General features: G+C 34.8%; 2 protein-coding genes and 2 non-coding genes across 6 annotated transcripts; 2 read left to right on the forward strand and 2 right to left on the reverse strand.

The window, feature by feature from the left end:
* Positions 1-1,992: 1,992 nt before the first annotated feature.
* On the reverse strand, positions 1,993-7,677 carry LOC123916094 (CBS domain-containing protein CBSCBSPB3-like). Its single transcript, XM_045967451.1, has 14 exons — positions 7,240-7,677; positions 6,808-6,976; positions 6,567-6,699; positions 5,860-6,030; positions 4,766-4,844; positions 4,533-4,652; positions 3,886-3,952; positions 3,637-3,742; positions 3,504-3,562; positions 3,163-3,269; positions 2,949-3,079; positions 2,753-2,832; positions 2,578-2,667; positions 1,993-2,464 (listed from the first exon to the last, which is right to left on the reverse strand). The coding sequence occupies exons 1-14, from the start codon at positions 7,362-7,364 to the stop codon at positions 2,294-2,296; spliced, it is 1,608 nt and encodes a 535-aa protein (XP_045823407.1). The 5' UTR covers positions 7,365-7,677; the 3' UTR covers positions 1,993-2,293.
* Positions 7,678-16,488: 8,811 nt separating this feature from the next.
* On the forward strand, positions 16,489-20,914 carry LOC123916095 (filament-like plant protein). Of its 3 annotated transcripts, none has more exons than XM_045967452.1 (5): positions 16,489-16,814; positions 17,380-17,560; positions 18,007-18,211; positions 18,592-19,907; positions 20,375-20,914. In XM_045967452.1, the coding sequence occupies exons 2-5, from the start codon at positions 17,450-17,452 to the stop codon at positions 20,693-20,695; spliced, it is 1,953 nt and encodes a 650-aa protein (XP_045823408.1). In that variant the 5' UTR covers positions 16,489-16,814; positions 17,380-17,449; the 3' UTR covers positions 20,696-20,914. The 3 variants fall into 3 exon arrangements, with proteins under 3 accessions (XP_045823408.1, XP_045823409.1, XP_045823410.1); XM_045967453.1 differs by having other exon boundaries at positions 16,550-17,144; XM_045967454.1 differs by having other exon boundaries at positions 16,813-16,946.
* A 215-nt stretch (positions 20,915-21,129) lies between these two features.
* TRNAM-CAU lies at positions 21,130-21,213 on the reverse strand. Its single transcript is given in 2 exon segments — positions 21,130-21,165; positions 21,176-21,213. It is a non-coding gene; the product is annotated as a tRNA-Met (tRNA).
* Positions 21,214-23,696: 2,483 nt separating this feature from the next.
* Positions 23,697-23,768, forward strand: TRNAQ-UUG. Its single transcript has one exon. It is a non-coding gene; the product is annotated as a tRNA-Gln (tRNA).
* Positions 23,769-23,899: the final 131 nt, after the last annotated feature.

The following is a 23,899-nucleotide window of genomic DNA, read 5'->3' on the forward strand; positions in this document are numbered from 1 at the left end:
ATTTCCACAGCCGGGACTCGAACCCGGAATTCATCAATTGAATTTGCCATGTGTGCTACTGCGGATTTCATGTCAATGTTATGTAACTTATTTATTTAAATACATTAATTTCGGTTATTCTAAAAAGAAAAATAAGTTTATCAAAAATATATTTCCGCAGCCGGGAATCGAACCCGGAATTCATCAATTGAATTTGCCATGTGTGCTACTGCGGATTTCATGTCAATGTTATGTAACTTATTTATTTAAATACATTAATTTCGGTTATTCTAAAAAGAAAAATAAGTTTATCAAAAGTATATTTCTGCAGCCGGGACTTGAACCCGGAATTCATCAATTGAATTTGCCATGTGTGCTACTGCGGATTTCATGTCAATGTTATGTATCTTATTTATTTAAATACATTAATTTCGGTTATTCTAAAAAGAAAAATAAGTTTATCAAAAGTATATTTCCGCAGCCGGGACTCGAACCCGGAATTCATCAATTGAATTTGCCATGTGTGCTACTGCGGATTTCATGTCAATGTTATGTAACTTATTTATTTAAATACATTAATTTCGGTTATTCTAAAAAGAAAAATAAGTTTATCAAAAGTATATTTCCGCAGCCGAGACTTGAACCCGGAATTCATCAATTGAATTTGCCATGTGTGCTACTGCGGATTTCATGTCAATGTTATGTAACTTATTTATTTAAATACATTAATTTCGGTTATTCTAAAAAGAAAAATAAGTTTATCAAAAATATTTTCCGCAGCCGGGACTCGAAGAATTCATCAATTGAATTTGCTAGTTGAGCTATTGCGAATTTCATGTCATTATATTCTAAGCCATGCATTCAATATATTAGTTATTGCCTTGCCTTACTGGAGATCAATCACATTTAAACCACATATTAAAAACTTTTTTTTAAATATTTTAAAAATTAGACCAGACATCGAACCGAATAAAATCAATTAATTTGGTTTTTTTTTTTTTTTTTGGTCAGGTAGCCTAGTGGCTTGAAATTCCACCTTTAAAGATGGATAAGTGGAGTGTCCAGGGTTCGAACCCTGGCTCCTGCATATAAAATGCTGATGTCCCAACCAATTGAGCTAAGCTCATGGGGACCAATTAATTTGGTTTAATAAATTGGTATATGTAACAAAAACTTTATATGTATAAACTGGGTCGAATTGGATGACTTGGTCTCTAAAAAAAATCATAACACTTAAAATATTATAATTTCACAAATTCATTCTTTAAATTCAAAAGAGTAGTGAAAATGGATTGAACATGTACTTGAATCTCATGATATGTGGTTCGATTTCTACGAAAGGCAAAAACTCTACTAGAGAGAGATAGAGAAGATCGTAAGTACATCATCAGAATTGCGTACTAAATAGTAGAAAATAGATCCCGACTGTTACACCTACCAACTGAATTATGCTCATAGGACAATTCTATTATAAAATAAAAGTCATGTTTTTTAAATTTGCACCTACTATTATATTAATTAACTTTCAAATCTATATATTTCAAATCCCACTATATTTTATTCTTCTAAAATCTGGAAGAATCTTTCTTACCTGCATATGTGATGCCCAACTTGATATTCTACCATTACATTCAAATGAATTGCATGAATCGAACACACTAGTATAGTCACATATAAAATTACAAATAAAATTAAAAAGAAGTTTATGTTGTTTGAGATATGTGCTGTGGTATAAGACAACTGAATAAAATAACAACTGGAAAGTATAAAATGTTTCTGAATAATTTTTTATGTTTGAAATTGGTGGCTTACGAACAAAGAAAATTTTCAAGTTTAAGATGTCATGACTCATGGTTGAGATCTTAATTGAATAGTGCACATTTCATAGTGAGAGATTTATGATATAATCTTGTACAAATTACAGCAGCTCTAGGAATACAAAAAGCAAGTTCATAGTTCATATATTGTGTAACATCATTGCAATCTGCAAGTAAGCTTGAAATAAATAAAAAATGCAGAAACCCAACTTTCTCATTGTTGTATGTATAACAAGACATTATCTATACATCAGAGACCAAAATATATAAGTTACATCAGAGATGGAAAAAATATAAGATATCATCATAACTAATCACTTTGGCTCATCTCATGGGGATAAATATTAGCCCCTAACAAAAAGATTCAATTTTAGAGAAGCTCTTCTAGTTCAGTATCCAGTATTTCCTTTGCTGCAATGAGCATTTAAAAGGCAAAAGAGCTCTGGGATTCATGCAGATTGATTATTGCTTTTTTCCCGCTAAAACCGTGAAACATGTCATTTGGATCGTTTTAAGTAGACTAATACGCCAATGCTTGTTACAGCAATAGCACCTGCAAAAATACTTGACCTGAGAGACAAAACATTAGACTTCTGTGTAGTGACTGTACCAGATTGTGGTGTAGTTGGTTTGGCTGAATTGCCGAAATCCAAATATAACTTTAAAGCCTGAAATACAAAGATATTTTTACATGAGAATGTAGTGAACAAATCCAAATGAATTATCCCATAGAAGCCAATATCATCAAATGACACAAGCTAGTAGAAGCATATAACTTCACCTTCACTCCTGCAGACCTAGCATAGCTGACAGCCGAAACAAGATCGTTATCAGATCCAAGAACAACTCGATCACCTTCATCATCCTCGTACTATAAAATGAGGAAAAACTTAGTATGATAGTAAAGACACGTAGTACTCTTAAGGCAGAAGAATTTGCACTAGCATAAAACATACCACAATTGCAGGGTGTTCTCTGTCATTGATATCAACTCTCTGCATGACTGCAGATACTAGCTCATCTAGATGTTCAGTACCTAAAAAAAACAGCAAGATAAATAACTGCAAGTTCTTATAACAAATCAAACATAAAAGACAAAAAAAGAATTAGACCAAAGTCTTCTCAATTTCAATTTTGGCCCAACATATTTACCACAGTTGAATCGGTGCACCCGACCATTGAGATCCTCAAATTTGAAGGGAAATGAATTTCCAAAACTCATAGGCTGATATGCAGACTTTGTTGTTTCTGCCCCATCCGATGTCATGAGTCCAGAAAGTTCACTGCAATAAAACATCGTAAAGTCTGATTTACAGATTAGAACAAAACAAATCTCATGTTGAAACATGAGTACAATCAAGTGTACCTGTGATTATCATAATCTTCTGGTGGCTCTAGATTAAAAGCTGAGTCCCAAAATTTTTGCATAATTGTATTTGCCACATCATTAACAGCTCCAGAGCTACTCTCAACCTAAGGTACATCTTAGTAATCAGAAATCGGCATGATCTATATCAACTGTTACTAAAAAGTGGTACATGGCTCTTTCTACACAAGATAATATAGACTTCAATTTTATTAAAAGCGGACACCACTTTTAAATGCACCATACATAATACAGAACCCTTTATGTTATGTTTTATCCCATTCTAAACTGTCTACAAAATGCTACCTATAATTTATATGTATCTCAAACATGAAGTTTACCAGGGAAATTGCAGCATGAGATATCTGCAAGACATCGACGCAAGCAGCGACATATCCATCTGCAGAAACAATAATAGTCAGTACAAAGTAAGAATTTAGAATCTGCCCACAAATTTAGGAAAGTAAAGCTCACGTCTGTCTACCACAGGAAGATGTAAGAATTTCCCGTCATGCATCATATGCAGTGCATCAAGTATTGTTGTATCTAGTGTTGCACAATCTGGGTTTGGAGTCATTACCTATTTGAGAAAGGGAAAAATCAAGAAGAAAATCAAACCAGTTCTAAATATCGAACAAAAACAAGGCAACAGAAGAAAATGTCTCACAAAACAATAACTCTTTTCCACTTATATATTACTTTTTTAAGAAATAAAATATTAACCTTTTCCACTAGAGTCAACTCGGGGGAGAGATTTGGAGCCACAACACGCATAAGTATGTCCTTTGAACTGCATGAAAGATGTATAGAATGTTAGGCATCATACAACGACAAAGGAGCAAATTAGAAAGGATGGGATAGAGTGTCTGCATTGAGTTGGATCACACAGAAAGTAAGGGGAAAAGATAGGAACATCAGCTTTGAACGGAAATGTAACCTCCAATCCACTTGGCAAAAGATGGGAGGAAAGTCAAAAAGGGGAGTTATTATAACGTAAGGAGGTAAAATACGGGAATTCAGACAGGTTTTGCCATTTTGGAGCCTTTGAGTAGGGAAGGGAGACCTGTGGGGCCTTTGAAATTCAGCAGTGTTTTATGCTCTATTATCTGTTTCTGGTAAGTGTGTGAGAGTGCTGAATCTAAGGATTAGATCTCTGTAAATGAGAATATCCCTATCTTCAGTAATAAAATACTAGGCAGTAGGCACCTACCGGAGAACAACATATTGTACAAAAAAGAGGTTTCAAAGCCCAATTCCAATATCATTAAGGGGGAGTATTATCTAAGAAAACATACTGTACAATCATTAATGTTATTCCATAGAATGGGAATTCTAACAGAAGAGAGTAAAGGCTCTGAAAATGATCTTACGTGAGTATCCCCTGAATCCTGGTTCCTGACAAGGAAACGATAACAGCTGAATTAACACGCAAATCCCGCATCTTTTTTGTAACCACGTATACAGGATCTGCTGGTGATGCAATAGCAACCCTAGAAACATAAAGCTACAGAACTTTGTAAAACAATTATATCTGACCGTATAAACATTGTGTGGCAATATATGCCATACATACACACACAACAAAATACAATGCGGAAATTACTTTGTATTTTCGCTGATTAGGGTTGACAAGGAAGGCTTGAATATCTGCTCTCTCAATGTATCCAACAAAGCATTTGGAGCTGATAAAGATGGGAAAAATTGAAGCAGAACATTAGCATCATTTCAATATGAAGTAGAAATAAGGAAAATATACAGCACTTCTAAATTTTGATAAAGCAAGGATAGAGAAGTTGGAAATTTACAGAAGGAGGACTAATAAAAGAAGTCAAATCTAATGCCACTAAGTGGGATTGACTAACAGCGTCAAAACACATGGTAACCACTCAAATCAATTTTAAAGATAAGAAACATAAAGCACAAACCATTCAAATCAGTTTTAAAAATGAGAAACAACTTTAACTGCATGCATTAAAAGGTACACATTTAATCTTAATGCCTAAACTTGCAGAGTTTCAATGCAACTCTCTTAATAACATCTGATTCTCCATTCATCTATCTACTCCGCTTACTATTACCATATAAACCTTTCAAGTTAACCACTAAAGTATGTCATCGAAGTATAATATACTGAGATGTGAGAGCACCCTCCCCAGTCCATTAGATAAAAACTTTAAGTCCTCAAAGCGAGAATATAAATTAAGAACTTTTTAAGAGAATCAACAGATACCAGTTGAAGAATGTCCAGGAAAAATAATACCAAGTTTAGGAAATAATTAACCACACAAGTGATTGATTAAGCTAATAGAGGATTCACAGAGTATCTACTCTTCAGACACTTGGTGATTAAAAACTAAAAAGACATATCATTAGAAAGAGAAGAAAAAAAGTGTGCAGTGGTAATTCTCTTCTCCCTCCGTATCTTTCCCTATTAACTACCAGCTCCTTTGTTTCTAATTTCAGAAGCAAGATAAATAAAGTTTAAAATTTAGATTGCAGAAACAGTCAAGTCAACTTAAGAGTATACTAAATGATAGACGTCATATATTAAAAACAAAAACTGCTTCAGAATTCAACAGTGGTCTCTACTGTATAATCATTAAAAGGCATGCATGCATGTGGATGCAATTTACAAATTCAAATGCAATTGGTATTTAATACTGTAAGAAGTGTATGAAAATATAATTGTTAACCAACCAGATGCATTGCTACCCCGATGGCGGTCTGAGCCTTCAACTGCAGCAGCAATGGCACTCCCCTGCTCAGCAGCCTTCTCCATCTTAGATATAGCATCATAAAGACACTTGGTAATATCCAGTATGGCAATGACTTCACCATTTTCCACAACAGGAAGGTGCCTGAATTTACCTATCAGTTGGGAGCAAAAATCAAATTATACCTCACTTCATGGAATATTTTATGTTTATACATCTATATAAGATGTAAACAAATAATCTAGAAGAAACGCCTAATTCTTGCACCACCAGGCATCATCATTAATTAAAGAAACATACAATAGTAAGAAACGGGTTGAAGGTGGGAGAAAAATACTGCTACAAAGAAGAAGCAAAATATGCCACAGATTGTCATATTAAATAACCTATAGCTTTAAATACCAGAAAGCTACAAGTTTGGTTGCAAATCAAAATCAGCTACCATTTTTTTATTTTGAGGACAATAACATGGAATATAAAGATGGCAAAGCAATTCAAATAGCTAAAGATGAAAATAAAGAATTTCCCAATGTACAGCACATCTGATAAAGTCTCATCACTCATGTAACAAAGAACGAAGACATACCTAAAACTTTGTGACAACAACATCAATATATGACGCCCCTAGTCTGATTTACACACCTAAAATCTAATAATAACAATGACATTAACAGTAGGAATGAAGCTAACCTTGGACCATCTTTTGAAGAGCTTCAATTGCTAACGCATCCGATGTCACAAATAAAGGATTCCGAGTCATTACTTTTGACACCATTGTCTGATCCGGTCGCAAACCCTCGGCAATAACTCTGGTAGCAATATCCTAAACACAGGACACACATCCTTGCATTGTACATTAAATCTGATAATACAATACATACACACACATTCACTCAATGAACGTGCACATTGACACATAATATTCACAAACCTTGTCAGTCATAATTCCAGATAACAAAGCATTGGCATCAGTCAACAAAACAGCATCAACACGCCTAGCTGCCATTCGGCGACATGCATCTGAAACCGATGTCCCCTCAGATATGGTGAGGGCTTTCGACAATCGAAGCTTCTTAACCGTCCTTTCTCCTCCATCAGACCTAAATCATTTCATTAACAATCACAATTATACCAAACCAACAATATTACAATCCAGTAACTGCATCTTTCATATAAAATCCAAAAAAACAAATAAAAAATAAAAAAAAATTCCGCAAGCTAACTAATATAACCATAAAAATCAAAACAATTTAACAAACTAACTAACAATCAAAACAGAAAAACGTAACAGAAATCATAACATATAAAAATAAAAACAAAATCTGATTATAATGAGAGAGAGAGAGAGAGAGAGAGAGATTACTCGAGGGAAGGAGGAGGAGAAGAAGGTTTGCTGGAAGGTTCGCTGTGGATTCCATTTTCAAATTTTTTGGACATAGAAGGAGGACGCCTGTGGGTCCCACTGTGCCTCCTGGTTAGACCGCTCATGTTTGTTTTTTTTTTTGGAACAGAGACAGAGAGGTTGTTAGGGTTCTTCTTCTGTTTCTGTATCTCCTCCACCAGCCACCACCATCAACCTCTCTCTCTCTCTCCCTCCTCTCTTTTCTTCTTCCTCTTTTAGGATTTAGAAATATATTTATTAAATTTTTTTTTCTTTTCTATTCTTTAATTATTAGTCTATCAGTGAGATCAGAGGTTCATTTTGCACCAATTTTCAGATTTTCTTTATTTTTGTAGATTATTTTTTAAAATAATAAAATAAAGGTTTGTACCAAAAATAATAAAGGTGTAGCTAAATTTTGAAACAAAATGAGTAAATGGACATGATTTCTATTTTGTTTTGCTTGCAAAAATAGAAAGGAAAAATTAATCATAATATTGAGTTGTGGTTTGTATGTGTCCAATTGTCGGAAAATGGACCCCCAACTTTGTGGGTGGGTTAAAAAAAATAAAGTATAGTTTTTTTTACTAAAAATAAAGGATATTCATTCATTCAAACTGATAGAGTACATCGATGTAATACAAATTCAAATTTGCTAAAAACAAAAAGGATGAATCTGCAAACAAACTCACAACATCCATGTTAATAGCATAAAACGGCAAATTACATAAGCCTACATATATGACTATATTGAAGTGTCTGGAATGTCCATGCCCCCAGATCTGCAGCGTTGATGACACAAAAGTCGACATTGGATAGATTTGTAATTGATCGGATCTAATCCTTCAACCTGAAACAAATGAATACCGCACAAAGACGGGAAAACAAAATACACCGCACAGAGACGGCACAACAGAATACACCGCACAAGGACGGGATAACAAATAACACAAAACCAAACAAATATGTGAAAAATCACACTTATTTAATAACGAGAAAGAAAAAACAATTTGGAGGGGTGATTTTAGGTCAAGATTTGACCTGAAATCACCCCTCTTTGATAAACTAAGAAGAAGAAAAAAGGTAACGGCTAGGGTTAGAACTTAGGAGATGAGAGTTGGAACATAAGTTATGTCGTAAAAATAAAGTATAGTTAATTATCGGAAATAGGGTTAAATATGTTTTTTTTAAAACAGATTAAATATGTTTTTTGTCATTATAGTTTCACATAATTTTCGTTTTAATTTCTGAAGTTTGTTTTCACACTTTGTAGTATTTGAAGTTTCTTCACTCTAGGTTTTTAGTTCATACTTTTCATTCAACTCGTGTTGTGCATATCATTCGAAATTTTAATTTTTTTTTGCGGTCATGATTGGTACATTATATGAATTTTTGTTACAAAATTTTAATTTTTTTTAACAAGAGATGAATTAAATATGAATTTTTTAGTTTTTTGCACATAAATAATTCATCTTATGTTAAAAAAATATAAATTTCTTTCGGAGATGTTCTTATAATATTATAAACATAAATATAAAAGATTATTCTAAAATGTGAAAGTATATAATATTTTGATTAAAAGTATGGACTAAAAACCTTGAGTGAAGAAATTTCAGGGACTAAAAAATGTGAAAACAAACTTCATAGAATAAAACGAAAATTTTGTAAAACTATAGGGACCAAAAAAATATTTAACCCTTGGAAATATTGTAAATACTCTACTGTTGTACTTAACCATTGTGTAATAAATAGATTTTATTAACTTTTTACAAAATATTTTATTTTATTAATAAAATGTACATGTAAGTTTTTTTTATTAAAGAGTGTCGAGGCCCAGCAAAAAATTAACTAAGAAATTAAACGGATATTTCTAGGCATACAAACTCCAAAAATATCGTCAAAAATGAGTTTATGGAGCTCACTTTGAGAAGTCTCAAGTCTCCATTCCAAGTCAATCAGCACAAACTAATGAATCTAAACAGAGGTTAAAGTTACCAAATCAATCACCACAACGATTACCCTTCTTCCAAATGTGACAAAATTTAACACTCCAATCTAAAGCAAAAAGGTTTCGAATACGCTGCACCAAAGTGGGAACCACTAACTTGTAGTTATCAGTAACGATATCAATCGGAATTTTGGAATCACTTTTCACAACGAGTTGGGGAATGCGCTCATTCCAAGCCAAATCCAAACCTAGATACATTCCCCACAATTCAGCACGAAAGGCATCACACACACCAATCTAAGTCATCTAAGCCACAAACACATGCGACATCTTTTTGCTTCTCTCAATGTCTCGCCAAATTTCAAATTCAAATTTTTTTCCCCTCATCACTTATTTAAAATTCTATACATACTCATTTTCATATCATTCACTTCTCTCGTCTTTCTAATCTGCATTTTTTTTTATAGAATTCATCTAAAATTATAATTGATAAAAATTTTAAAATAATTATCAATGTTGTAACCAATTACATTTTTTTAAAAAAAAAAAACTATCTTATACGGAATAAGTTCTAACTTATATAAATTTCAAATAACTATTATATACAAGACAATTTCTAACCGATAAAAATTTCAAAATAATTATCAAGTCAAACGTGATACAACTTCTAAATTATAAAAAAAAAAAAAAAACTTTTATACGGGATAAGTTCTAACTTATATAAATTTCAAATTAATGATCATATACCGGACAAATTCTAACTTATAAAGATTTCAAAATAATTATCATATGTGAGACAAGTTCTAAATTATAAAAATTTCAAAAAACTTATTTTATACAGGGTAAGTTATAACTTATATAAATTCCAAGTTAACTATCTAGTATAGGATAAATTCTAACTGAAGAAATGAGAAATATTTATTAAACGTGAGACAAGTTATAATTATTAATTTTTTTTTTTAAAAAAAACCCTACTTTATACAGGATAATTTCGAATTTATATAAATTTAAAATTAATTATCATATATGAGATAAATTCTAACTTATAAAAATTTCAAAAAACTTATTTTATGCGGGATAAGTTCTAACTTTGTTTTCCAATGTTCTTTTGGTTACAAAGAATGATGTAACTATTTAAAATCTTATGTCTTTTAGGTGCATGTTCAAAGTGAATCTTATGTATTTTCACAATTTTACACCATATAACTATTTTTACCTTTAAAACTTATCAAAATTCATAATTAATACTTTGCAAAAAATATATTTGTATGCATATTTCCAACAAAATTCTAAATACTTATTAACTACATCTAAATTTTAAAAACATTTGCTTCCAATTTTAATTACCAAACTATAACTTAAAAAAATATCGCCGTAACGTTACGACTCGTGCAATAGCACGAGTCTATTACTAGTTTTATTTTTTAAAACTTTTCCAATATTTTTATGATACTGTGAATATACATCATAGACGATACGGCCCTTTACTAATAATTATTCTATAAAATTTCCAACAAAAATAAAAATGATATTAATTTGATTAATAAAATACCTAAAATTCAATATTATATTGTTGATATATAATTTTATTTATTTTAATAATTTTTAATGAAGTTGGTATTGTATTATTTCCATTATTGTATTATTGACAGCTTTATGATAGAACAACACACAACCCTAAAGTCAAATAAATGATTATTCGTGTTGCTACTACTTGTAAGAATGTCAATTTTTTTAATTCAAATCAGCATTGTCATTGTCTAAATAAAATAGGTAAATCATTTTGTACCAAGAAAACAAAAACCAATCATTTCCACATACAATTACAAAATGGATCATTTATGTTTGTTGGGTCATACTGTTTATCTCGTTATTTTAGAGGGAGTGCGTTGGAATTTTGAAGTCGATCAATGATCATTCAACTTTAAGTAGCAAAATAAAAATCGGAGAATATAAGAGTAATAAATAGTTATATAAATCGATTGCATTCTAAATCCAATCCAGGGGTCGGGGTTGAACCACCATACTTATCTATCTTATGGCTGAAATTTTAAGCCACAAACTGATTGAAAAAAATTAAATTAATAATTTATTAATATCGTAAAATTACATGCCAATAATTTTATTTTGCTAAAATGACTTCTTTTGGGTACATAGTAAAATGACTTATATTGTGTCCTCTTCATGTACCAAGAAAAAAAAGGACTTATATTGTTTTTTTTTTTTAAGGAAAATGACTTATATTGTTATGCCCATTAAATTCTTTACAATTTTTTTTGGTTCTAAATAAGTGGTGATACTACACACTCACTAAAAGTTATGAAGTGCTTTTTTTAAAAAAAAAAATCAAATGTCACTGCAGTTTTTAGCTATTTGCGTTGTACGTTTACACCTATTTAAGTTGATGGGTCTGACACCATTAAGTGGAGAGACACTAATACTTATTAATTAAGATTGGCCACAATCTAATTTTTCAAAACCATTCTAATATGAAAGGGGATTGAAAAGTGTTTTGGAGATATGATGCGATTCACATCGTCAGTGACGGATCTACTCTAAGTTGAGGGTGTTCACTTGCACACCCTATATTGTAAAAACTCTACATATGAATATAAATTTTCATATGACCAACCTCACATTTTCAATTTACACCTCACCACCCGCTGGCTCATCTATCTCTTCATGCTCTTTGAGACCGGACAATAGTCACTTGCTGCTCCGTTATAAACTTGTTGCATATGTGAGACTGTGATAGAGCATGTAAAGATAATGGAGAGCCGGTGATTAGACATGGGGAGCTTCTTCGCCAATTCAACGACAAGTGGTTTAAAGAATTTAGTTGCACAATTGAAGTTTGTGAAACTCTAACCATCAAGATCATTTTTTTTTGAAGAAGCCAAAATGAAATATATTAACACAAACAGCCTCCTCAGCACAAGACGTACCAAGGTAGACTAAAAAAGTTTACAATAGAGTCAAAAAGATGCAAATACAATCAAATCATACAAAGCCCAAACACAACAATGGATTAGACCACCAGCTATGGTAGTTCAAAGCTAACGTAATACTCGTCGACTTTAACCACCTAAATGAGAATAGCTTGATCTTATCCAACAAAAGATGAGGTGTGCCTGTTGAGCCTTTGAACAAACGATGATTTCTCTCTGTCCATATCACCCAAACACAAACTAGCCAAAGAAGCTGTAGAAAAGACCGTCGTGCTCGAGATACACCTGCCGAAGCTGTAAACTGAACAAAATGATCATGTAAAGTAGTAAAATCCAACGAAGAAATGCCAGCCCACACACAAACTAAGTCCCAAAGAGAGACAGCAATGCTACAAGATAAAAATACGTGATGGACCGATTCAGTCCCTCCACAACCAAACACACAAGAGTCAACGGTAGAAGACAGAACTCCACGAGTGACCAGGTTGGCTCTCGTGGGCAACCTATCCCGCAATAAGCGCCACGCGAAAATGGAAACCTTCAATGGAACCTGAGGGTGCCAAATAAGATTTTCCGCATCATGTAAGACAGCATGAACCTGATGAGTCAGAATCTGATAACCTCCCGCAACAGTATACCCTGTATCAGGATCTGGGCTCCACTGCCACCTGTCCAAAGTCTGATCCTGCAAAGAAATGTCAAGAAGTAAAAACTGACACTCCCTCAACAACTCCTCCTCCCACGCCCTCAACTGTCTCCGCCACACCCACGCCTCTCCATCTGCCCCCCACCCTAAAGCAAACATCTCTGCGACCGAGCGCGATTTGGTCTCAGCCAACGAAAATAGGCGACCAAACCGCTCCCTCAACGGGATCCCATCCAACCAAGGATCGGTCCAAAAAAGAGTATCTGAACCATCCCCTACCCTCCTCATAACATGCTCCCCAAACCACCTCCCACCTAACTCACCCTCACCCTCTCTAATACGCACTATCTCCCTCCACCACACCGAGCCTCGCTGACCTCCCTCACAAAGTCTACCATCCTCAACCCCATACCGATCTGCCAACACTCTAAACCATAAGCTCTCTCTATCCACCAACATTCTCCAACACCACTTACCCAGCAACGCTAGGTTAAACTCACGCAACTGTCTAACCCCCAATCCTCCGTACTCCTTACGCGAACAAATGTCTTTCCAGCTCACCCAAGAGATTTTCCTAGAATCCTCACACCCCCCCCAAAAAAATTTAATAAAAAGAGATTCAATAGAGGAAATGATACCTGAGGGGACCTTGAAGAAAGAAAGAGCATAGACAGGTAAGGAAGTCAAGACAGACTTTAACAAAACCAGACGACCACCGAACGACAAGAATCGACTTTTCCACCCAGACAATCTATTCTTTATACGAGTCAACACCGGTTCCCAAAACACCAGGCGCCGCGGATCACCCCCAATCTGGAGGCCCAAGTAAAGGAAAGGAATCTTTCCCACTTTACAACACAAGACCGACGCAGCTTCACCTAACCAGGAATCAGGAATATTAACGCCAACCAATAAGCTCTTGTTAAAATTTACCTTCAACCCCGACATAATCTCAAACAGCACTAAAACCGCCCGAAGAGCCCGAACATTTGCCCAACTTTTAACCCCCAACAAGAGAGTATCATCAGCGAACTGAAGATGTGACACCCTGATTGACCCTTGACCACCAATACTATATCCCGTAAACAAATTACGCGCTACCATCGCTTCCATAAGCACATTAAGACCTTCAGCCGCCAAAAGAAAAAGAAAAGGAGAAAGCGGATCACCTTGCCGAAGACCTCGCCGAAGTGGAAATTCATCAGTCGGACTTCCATTAACTAAAACAGAAGCTGTAGCCGTGCAAACACACTCCCTAATCCACTTTCTCCATAAAGTTGGAAACGACATTCTCCCCATAACGTCATCAAGATACCCCCAATCCACCGAATCATATGCTTTCTCAAAATCAACCTTGAATAACATAAGATCCTTTTTAGACTTACGCGCCTCATCCACTATCTCGTTTGCAATTAGAATACCATCAAGAATTTGTCTATTCTTCACAAACGCAGTCTGGGACTCAGATATTACACTACCAATTACTTGCCGCAGCCTATTAGCTAAAACCTTCGCCAGAATTTTATAAAGGCTTCCCACAAGCGAAATAGGCCGAAAATCGTTCAACCTTTGAGGGTTATCCGTTTTGGGTATCAAGGCAATGAACGTAGCATTAATACCTTTAGACAACCTGCCGTTCCGATGAAAGTCAATAAGGAAACGCATAACATCACCTCTCAGCTCGACCCAGAAGTCTTTTATAAAACCAAAATTAATTCCGTCGGGACCCGGACTTTTAAAACTGTCACAATCCCAAACAGCTTGTTTCACCTCAGCCTCCGAAAAGGGTTTGATTAAACCTCCAACCTCCACCTGATTCAACCGCTTAAATTGAAGGTCTTCAACCCCCGGCCTCTCCACATTTGGAGCTTTAAAGTGGGACTCAAAATGCGAAAACACCGCCTGCCTAATTGGAATCACCCCCTCCAACGTAACACCATCATCCTGAATAACAGATATGGCATTCCTGCGACGGCGACTTGCCAAAATCGAATGGAAATACTTAGAGTTAGCGTCCCCTTCCTTGAGCCACAACGACCGAGATTGTTGCCAACTGATACTGGCATGTAACTTAGACAGCGAGTGAATATCATACGAAACCCCATGAAGCTCGGTTAACTCCGCCTCAGAAAGACCATCTTCCTCCCCCTTCTCGTCAAGAGCAGACTGCCTAACCTTCAAAGACTCAATGCGACTAGGAATATTTTGAGTGTGAGCCAAGTGCCAATCTCTCAAAGCCACCTTGATCATCTTGAATTTTTCCTTAAGCACATAGCCACCCCAGCCCTCAACCTGAAACGAATTCCACTTTTCTCTGACAAACACATTGTAACCAGGAATATCCTTCCAACACTTAAGCATCCTCGACGGACGAGGTCCCCAATCTTCCTCGTTCGCAGACAAGACCAGAGGGCAATGGTCAGACAACCCCCGTAACTTAGCTACTTGTTTGCAGTGTGGCCAAGACAAGCACCATTCCTCAGATAGAAGGAACCTATCAAGACGGCTCATTGAAACACCGTCCCCTTTGAACCAAGTAAACTTACGTCCAATTAAGGGAAGATCAATCAGAGAATTATCTTCAATAAATCGATTAAAAGAGATATGATCCAAAGATCGATGCCCGCCCCTAACCGACCGTCTTTCATCAAAGTGTTTGACAGCATTAAAATCCCCACACACACACACCTTCTTTCCTACCATAGAACCAAGCCGCACCGAAAAATAATCCCACAACCCTTGCTTAGCCCCGTCATCACAAGACGCGTAGACATTTGCCACATGAAACTCATCCCCTGTCCTAAGGAACTGACCATGACACCACAAAACATGCTCACGATTTTCAGTCGACCACACCTCCACCTCAGACGTGTCCCACATAGTTAAAAGCCCTCCTGACGCCCCAAGCGACGGGCGATAAGAGAACCCGTGTGGAGAACTGCCCCAGAGAGTCTTACAAAGAAGATCATCGAGAATTTGCATTTTCGTCTCCTGGATACAAAAAATAAAGGGTTTCAGATCCCCCACCATCTTACGCACTTCCTTCCTCTTTTCAGGGCCTCCCAACCCTCTAATATTCCAAGAAATAATCTTCATCAGAAACACATACCCCCCCCCCCCCCCCCCCCCCCCCAGCTAGAAGACCACAACACTAGCAATCGTTGTCCTTCCGGGTCCCCCCTTCCCCAGACAACTGCCCTGAAACCTGCTTTTTTCCTTTGTTCGCCCTAGAAAGAATATTGAACATGTTCACACTGTCTCCCTTGAACTTAACCCCTATAGCTTTCCCGATCCCCCACACGTCATCCACCGCCATTTTGTCATTGCCTTGAACCGCCACCCAATTAATCCAATCGTTATTGACAGAACCCGACGATGATAAATCTTCTGACGAGACTTGAAGAAACTTCACCCTCTTTTAGAATTCTTGAAACCTATGGTCTCTTTTGTAACAAACAAAAAAATAAAAAATCAAGAATAAAACCAAAATATTCATCCTCCACTCATGTCATCATCATTTGATTGAAGAGGACAAATGAAGAAACAATATAAGAAGAAATGGAAGAATAAAATTGTACACTACTGTTTTTGTGCAGTGTAATGACGGGACCAATAGGCGGGAATAACGCACTCCACATTTGAAAACACAAAAACAAACAAAAAGCAACAAACAACCCAATGTCTCTCTCAAATGTAATTATCTCAACCAAATCTCTTCAAAGTAAAACCAAAAACATTTAAATTAACATTACACTTTTTAGTTGTCTTTTTTTATTTTTTTCCTCTCTCCGCACATGCTACCTTCTCCTTCTCCTCTCTCTCTCTCACACATTATTTCTTTCTTTTTCATTATCATCATTTTTTAATTTAATATTCATTTTTTTGTCTCAAACAAACGTGTTAAATATTACTTAGTTAATCAATTATTATTATTTAAAATGAATGTTCCTATTATGTTCCTTTGAACTCTCAAAAATTCTTCTGACATAACATCCTCTTCAATGCATTCAATTAGGTTACTCTCTCTCTCTCTCTATCTAGATTCACTTTCATTTTTTTTTTTGTTAGGTTAAGAATTATTTGAAATACTTTATTGAAATTCATAGTATTGGTATCAATTTTGGGGAATCATTGATATGGTATTATGGTAGGTGTGTGTTTTGTCAGATAAGTTGTTACAATTTTTGTGTTTGAAGTAAAAGACATTCAATCTATTCAATTTTTTTATTATTTTAATTGTTTAATTTTGACGTATGGTAATATTAATAACAATATAGAGTAGCGGTGATTCATATTCAAAGCACTATCCTTATTTGGGAAGCTTCATTGTTTGTTGAAAATGGAGGTAGATAGATAGATAGATATATAGTATATGAAAATGAAATTAATTGAATTCTAAGCAAAGTTCATAACTAACTCCACTTTCTGTTTATTTTATTTTATTTTATATTTCATTTCATTTCTGTTTTACTTTCTTTTTTGCCAATTGAGATTTGATACTTTTGATTGAAGGGTAGTACTAGTAGAATTTTGCAGATCAAGTACTTATGAGTTTCTGTATTGATTTGATGATCTTGTAGATGAAATCTTTTTGAGGGAGTAAGTTAGGTGCTGTTGCTGCTAGTTTTTAGTTGTGTTGTAGTCTTGTAGATGGACCGGAGGAGTTGGTTATGGCGTAGGAAGTCGTCTGAGAAAAGTCCAGGCGAAACGGAGAGTTCAGGATCATTATCATCTCTCTCAGAAAGATTTTCTGATGATCAGGTGGTATTTCAAGTAATTTAATTGACTTTGTTTTCCGCCGATTTTGATTGCATATATGTTAGATTGTTTGTAACTTCTATTCTGCAATTTATTCTTGTGGGGTTAGCTAGCTCTTATAGTTGGTGTACTAGATTATAAGGGTTATCTTATGTTATGGTCATTTTCTCAAGTGAAAATCACATTATTTGGTGAAAATATGGAGGTGGGTTTTTGACATTTGCATTAGCCGAGGTCTAAATGTGACAACTAACGAAAAAGAAGAAGTTATTTACTTATTTATCATGTTGCTGACATTGCAAAACAATGGTTATTGTGCAGTCTGCATTTTTTTCTCGGTCTTGTTCCTTTACGAAGCATTCAGGGTTTTGTTGTAATGAATTTGCTCGGTTTGCACATTAATAATGCGATGAATCTGATTATTTTTTCCCCGTGTTGTAATTGTGAAGGCATATCCAAGCCAAGCTACTCTATCACCAGAGGTCACATCTAAGGCTGCACCAAATGAAGAAGTTGGTACACCGAAAAAATATAAAGAAGACTTTATTGACGTGAAGACTCTTACGAACGAATTAGCTGCAGCTCTGCTAGATATTAGTGCCAAAGAAGATTTGGTAAAGCAGCATTCTAAGGTTGCTGAAGAAGCTGTCTCAGGTATTTACTGTTTGGATCATATGTTAAAATCTTAGGGGATGTTTACTTTATGAAACCATTTTCTGTTTTCATTTTCTAAAATATGTGTTCATTTGAACTTGTTAATAAGAAGATGCGAGACTCATAAAATGAACATTGAAAACTAAAGCTAGTACTGAATCTGTTGCAGCTTTTGAAGAATGAATATTGAAAACTAAAGCAAAATTTTTCTGCACAATTATCATGATCCGTGGATTATGCTTTATTAGGACATTCTAGTAAAATTGTCTATGGTTCGTTTTTCTTGCCTTGGGAAGTCATGACTATTATGACAATCTTCTACTTTACCGAGGTTAAACTCAATTTTTTTGAAAGATATCTGTTCTTTTCGTTTTATTTAGGTTGGGAGAAGGCTGAAAATGAAGCATTGTCTTTAAAACAACAACTTGATGCTGCAAGGCAGAAGAATTCAGGTCTTGAAGACCGAGTTAGCCACCTTGACGGGGCACTCAAAGAGTGTATGAGGCAGCTTCGCCAAGCTAGGGAAGTGCAAGAGCAAAAGATCCATGAAGCCATTGCAAATAATTCTCATAACTCGGAATCTAAAAGATTTGAACTTGAGAGAAAAGTTGCTGAGCTTGAAGCTCAACTTCAAACATCAAAAGCAGATGCTGTTGCATCTATTCGTTCCGATCTTCATAGGAAACTCGAGACTGTGGAGAAGGAGAATTTGAGTCTTCAGCTTGAGCTACAATCTCGACTTGAGGAACTAGAATTCAGGATAGCAGAGAGGGATTTGAGTTCCCAAGCTGCTGAAACAGCTAGTAAACAAAACTTGGAGAGCATAAAAAAGATTGCTAAGCTTGAAGCTGAGTGCCGTAGACTGAAAGCCATGACTCGTAAAACATTTAATTTGAATGATAACAGATCTTTGACCACATCTTCAGTTTATATCGAGTCCTTCGCAGATAGCATGTCAGATGGTGGAGAGATGAATGAATATGAACCAAGCTGTTCCGATTCATGTTCATCTGCATTAATTTCTGAACTTGATCAATTAAAGAATAAAAAGACTACTGGAAAAAATCATATTGCGCATGCGACTTCAACCGAGATCAATCTCATGGATGATTTCCTTGAGATGGAAAGGCTCGCTGCCTTGCCAGATACAGAAAGGGGAAGCCATTATGCTAATGGAGGACGAGCATCTGATCAATTTATTGTTGGTCACAGTACAATGGAAGCTGAAGTGGAAGCTATGATTCAAAAGAACGCAGAGTTGAAAAAGAAGCTGGAGAGAATGGAGGAAGATAAACTTAAGGTAGAGATGAGTTTAACTGAGTGCCAAATGCAGCTTGAGACCTCAGAGAGTCGGATAAGGGCAGCAGAGTTGAAGGTAGAAGAGCTTCAAACTCAGTTGGCTCTAGCAAACAAATCAAATCAAGAAGCATATGAAGAACTAAAAGAAACCAAAACAAAGAAGGATATAGTTGAGTTGAAACTCAAAAATGCTCAAACTGAGGTAGAAGAACTAATTTCAAAAATCCATTCATTGGAGGAAGAGATTCAGAAGGAGCAAGCTTTGTCTGCTGAGAATTCGATCAAAAGCAAGAAGTTGAAGGACGAGCTTTCAAGAATGAAACATGAAGCTCAACTTCAGCAAGACACCAAGACTTTGCAGAAGGAAAGTGTTAATCGCGATTTGAAGTCAAAACAGGTCAGTTTGCTAATGCTAACCTTCTAACATCAATTTTTATGATAAAAATTGTCAAATGCCGCATGCATAAGCCATAAACACAATTCATCAATCCTTTTTTGTTGTTGGAACAATTTCTGTGTGCGCGCTTACACTTACAGAGAAATCTTACAATCATGGTCTGTCAACAAATACTTAATTGTCATTGACTAGCTAGTCAAACAATTTCTCTGCTTTCAGAGTCCAAACTACAACTAAAACGTATTTGTAGTCTGGACGCCGAAAGCAGAAAACTTGTAGTGCTCCCAATTCCTTCGCATTGTCTGTATGATCAACATAAATTAAGTTTAATTATAAGCTATTTTATGTTAAAATACCATGTGTCACTCCTAAAAACCTAAATGCACTATGGTAGTTGATTAATCACATTGCTTTAGGCAACTTATACTTGTTTTTTCCATATTAAAACTTAGCATCTTCTATTTCAGGATAAAGAACTTGCATTAGCTACTAGCAGATTTGCTGAATGTCAAAAAACCATTGCATCTCTTGGGAAGCAGTTGAAGTCTCTTGCAACATTGGAAGACTTTCTGCTTGATTCAGACAACAACCCCATGGAGTTAAAATGTGAAGTTATTGCACATGATCCTCCTCAAAAGGAAGGTGAAAAGTTGAAAGTAGTAAATCATAGTGATTTGAGTTTGGTTAAAAGAGATTCATCATTAAACTCATCTATTACCAATGAGAAAAGTCGTAATGGATTTGGTAAGTTGATACCAAGAAGCAAGAGTGTTAGCAGAATTCGTTGAAAATCATGTGAAAAGGTGGAGATAAGACATGATTGATGATGATAAGGTTGAGCTGTAAATTTTGGTTTTGTTCATTCTTATTATCACTTTGTGATTCAATGTTGTATGAGTCCAAAGTTATGTATCTACATAATTAGCAGTGTTTGAATGAACTTTTAAGAATTGAAATGGTTACAAAACAACAAAAATATATACATAAAAGTCAAAATTTTAAAACTAGTTTATACTTTATACTATATCGTTTGCTTGTGTCTCTAGTCTTGCTATAATTAGACAGGTGGTAGGTAGTAACATCCCTACATTCCAGTGGGAATTATTTGTACTCATTAGTGCTAATAAATACGGTTGAAACAAATTTAGTCATGGCAATTGGTATAATTAATTATTTGATTAAGTTGTGGTAATTATGAGAAAATAAAATTAAAAAATATTTTTGGGGTGAGAGAGGCTCGAACTCTCGACCTCAGGATAACTCTTAGCTATGAGACCTACGCGCTAGCCAACTGCGCCACCACCCCTTTGATGTTAAACTAGCTTACCATATATACATTATATCTAATACAATGTGTTTTGCAGTTTTTTTGATATCAAATAAAGATGATGCACTTTGTAAGAAATGTGTTTTTGAACATAATTCAGAAAGAGTTTGAGAATCAGGAGAAGGTATGCTTCGTGAATGGTGATGGAGATCAAAATTTGAGTGGAGATGATAGTGTAATGATGGTGGAAGGTGTACTTGCAATTACTTCGACACTCAAATTAATACAAGCTTGTCGTAGATGAGAGAAGTTAAAATGAGATATATTATAATATTATAGTGTGATGCTTATATAGGCTAATAAATACGATATTGGAAGGAATAATGTGCGTGACATTGAACTTTATGTCCGGTCCAACGGTTCATTTCACGTACATACAATATATATTTGGAGATTAGTAAAATATATATATATATATATATATATATATATATATATGAGTTTTGCTAACGTACACCCACTTGTTTTTTAGAAGGTGTGTATTAGCAAGTCATAACTAAAAAGTGGTAACATACACCTTGATGTGCATGTTGCTAAAACACTCCTACGTTAGCAACTCCTATAAGCATTTGCTAGAATACACCCACTAATTTTTTAGAAGGTGTGTTTTAGCAACTAATAACTAAAAAGTGATTAAATACACCCTAAAGTGTACGTTGCTAATGCACACCTTCATAAAAATAGGTGGGTGTGTTATAGCAAATCCATATATATATATATATATATTTGGAGATCTAGTTTCTCTAAATTGAGTTGTTCACTTGAAATAACACAACAACAAGTGTGTATGTATTTATGTAACCTTTCCAACTAAGCAAACATTACAATTGATTAAGCTTGTGTTTGAATTTCAACCATTGTATTATGGACCCAATCCATCTCCATCCTCAACAGCTAAAAAGTCCCTCCATCTCCATATGTGTGCGTGATGCATGGGGGAACATGGGCAACGTGTGCAAAAGCTTAACATATGAATAGTCTTGTACCATAATACCTAATAGCTCCTCCTCGTACCCCACACACGTGACTGATGAGCTGCCTAATCACAAGAACTGCTTGCACGTATGAAGTATCTCATTCATACTTCAAAGAGGGGTCACTGATCTATATACAAACTCATCATCTAGGATTTGAATTGAAGTAGGACTGAAATATATGCACATTGAAAATTAACTTACAAAACCAATAAAACACTTTTCTCTTATTCTATGGTAAAATATACATTTTAATTAATTTTAATATAAATAAATATTTTTGTGATAATAATTAACTTTCACTATTTTATGCTGAAAATTAAGATATAAGTGATGCAATCTAAAACTTAGAATATCCTATGACAAGGGCACGTGCAAGAAGAGTCAATGATGTCTTAGTTCACTTCATGATCAAATAATAGAAGGTTCGGTCCAAGTTAAAGAGAAAGAACCAAAGTTTATGATTATCATCCAAACATGTGATAGTGACACAATAATGCATAAGAAAAGTGGAAAATAAAGAGTTCCACTAAACATATGAAAGTGGTGCACTAAGCAATCAAAGAGCACCACCATCTCTTCTTTATTTTGCATTTTCCTTATAATAATTCAGCCCCACTATCTTGATAGTGGCTGAAATTCTTTTGCTTTCTCAGGAGTTACTTCTTGTTTATTATGTAATCATAAGTCATTCCTATATAAAGGAGGCATGTAACTCTTGCTAGAGGAAGTTTTTGATTGTGTAAAAATATGAGATTTATTCTCTTTGGTTCTCTGAATCGTGTTTTTAGCTTATCGATTTGCCGTGACGCTAACATTTGACTTATCAATCGGAGCTTTCATAGTCAGTTGTAGCGTCCTCGCGACTTATCAATTGGTTATATATCCACCCCGATTGTGGCATCTTTCCACCATATCCACCATCACAACTCTTGTTTTGTTGCGATTTTCATCATCATTTACAAAATTAATTTATTTTCTTTAGAAATTTTATTATTAATTTATGATATTTTCAATCGACTTTAGTGATTTCTCTAAGATTATTTATTTGTTTCGTATAGCGTCATGACAGTGTTAAAACTATACGTTAAATGTGAATAAAAAAATAATAAAAATATATGTATTACAAGTTTCATTGTATTAAAATGGAATTTTATTAAAGGAATAAAATGTAGATTTTAACATCCATAAATAAAAAAAATGTAGGTTTTAATATAAGAAAGGAGTATAAAATTCAAGATTCTCTCAGAGGAAGATAGAATAATTTTCTCTAATATGTTTTGACTTTTGAGTAAAGGAGGAACAACTGTATATTTTAACATAAAAAAAATAAAAAAAATTCAAGCATCTCTAGGAAGAGAAGCCTTGCAAACGCAAAGTATTAAACAATTCATAACTTCTTAATAATTACTAGAGCAGTGTGTGTGCAGTTCCTTTGCTCAAAATGAGATAATATATAATTGAACGTTTGTGGTTACGAACACCAAAGGTTCTATGGTGTAGTGGTTAGCACTCTGGACTTTGAATCCAGCGACCTGGGTTCGACTCCCGGTAGGACCTCTTTTTTTTATTATTATTATTTATAACAATTTCTTTAGAATTCTTCTAACACGGGTATGGGTATTGGGGTTATCAATGGAAGTTTTTTCTTTTGTTGCAGAAGCCCATTCAATAGTTTTGTCAACCACCAA

Source organism: Trifolium pratense, linkage group LG3, assembly GCF_020283565.1.
Source record: "Trifolium pratense cultivar HEN17-A07 linkage group LG3, ARS_RC_1.1, whole genome shotgun sequence".
In the NCBI taxonomy this organism is placed as follows: domain Eukaryota; kingdom Viridiplantae; phylum Streptophyta; class Magnoliopsida; order Fabales; family Fabaceae; genus Trifolium; species Trifolium pratense.

What these genes read in the sequence shown, in the direction of transcription:
- LOC123916094 (XM_045967451.1), bottom strand. Translation starts at nt 7,364, where the DNA reads ATGAGCGGTCTAACCAGGAGGCACAGTGGGACCCACAGGCGTCCTCCT. An exon ending in TCTTCCTGTGGTAGACAGAC is followed by an intron (nt 3,563 to 3,636) that starts GTGAGCTTTACT and finishes TTGTTTCTGCAG; the next exon opens with ATGGATATGTCGCTGCTTGC. An exon ending in GAGAACACCCTGCAATTGTG is followed by an intron (nt 2,668 to 2,752) that starts GTATGTTTTATG and finishes CTCATTTTATAG; the next exon opens with TACGAGGATGATGAAGGTGA.
- LOC123916095 (XM_045967452.1), top strand. Translation starts at nt 17,450, where the DNA reads ATGGACCGGAGGAGTTGGTTATGGCGTAGGAAGTCGTCTGAGAAAAGT. An exon ending in TGCTGAAGAAGCTGTCTCAG is followed by an intron (nt 18,212 to 18,591) that starts GTATTTACTGTT and finishes CGTTTTATTTAG; the next exon opens with GTTGGGAGAAGGCTGAAAAT. An exon ending in GCGATTTGAAGTCAAAACAG is followed by an intron (nt 19,908 to 20,374) that starts GTCAGTTTGCTA and finishes CTTCTATTTCAG; the next exon opens with GATAAAGAACTTGCATTAGC.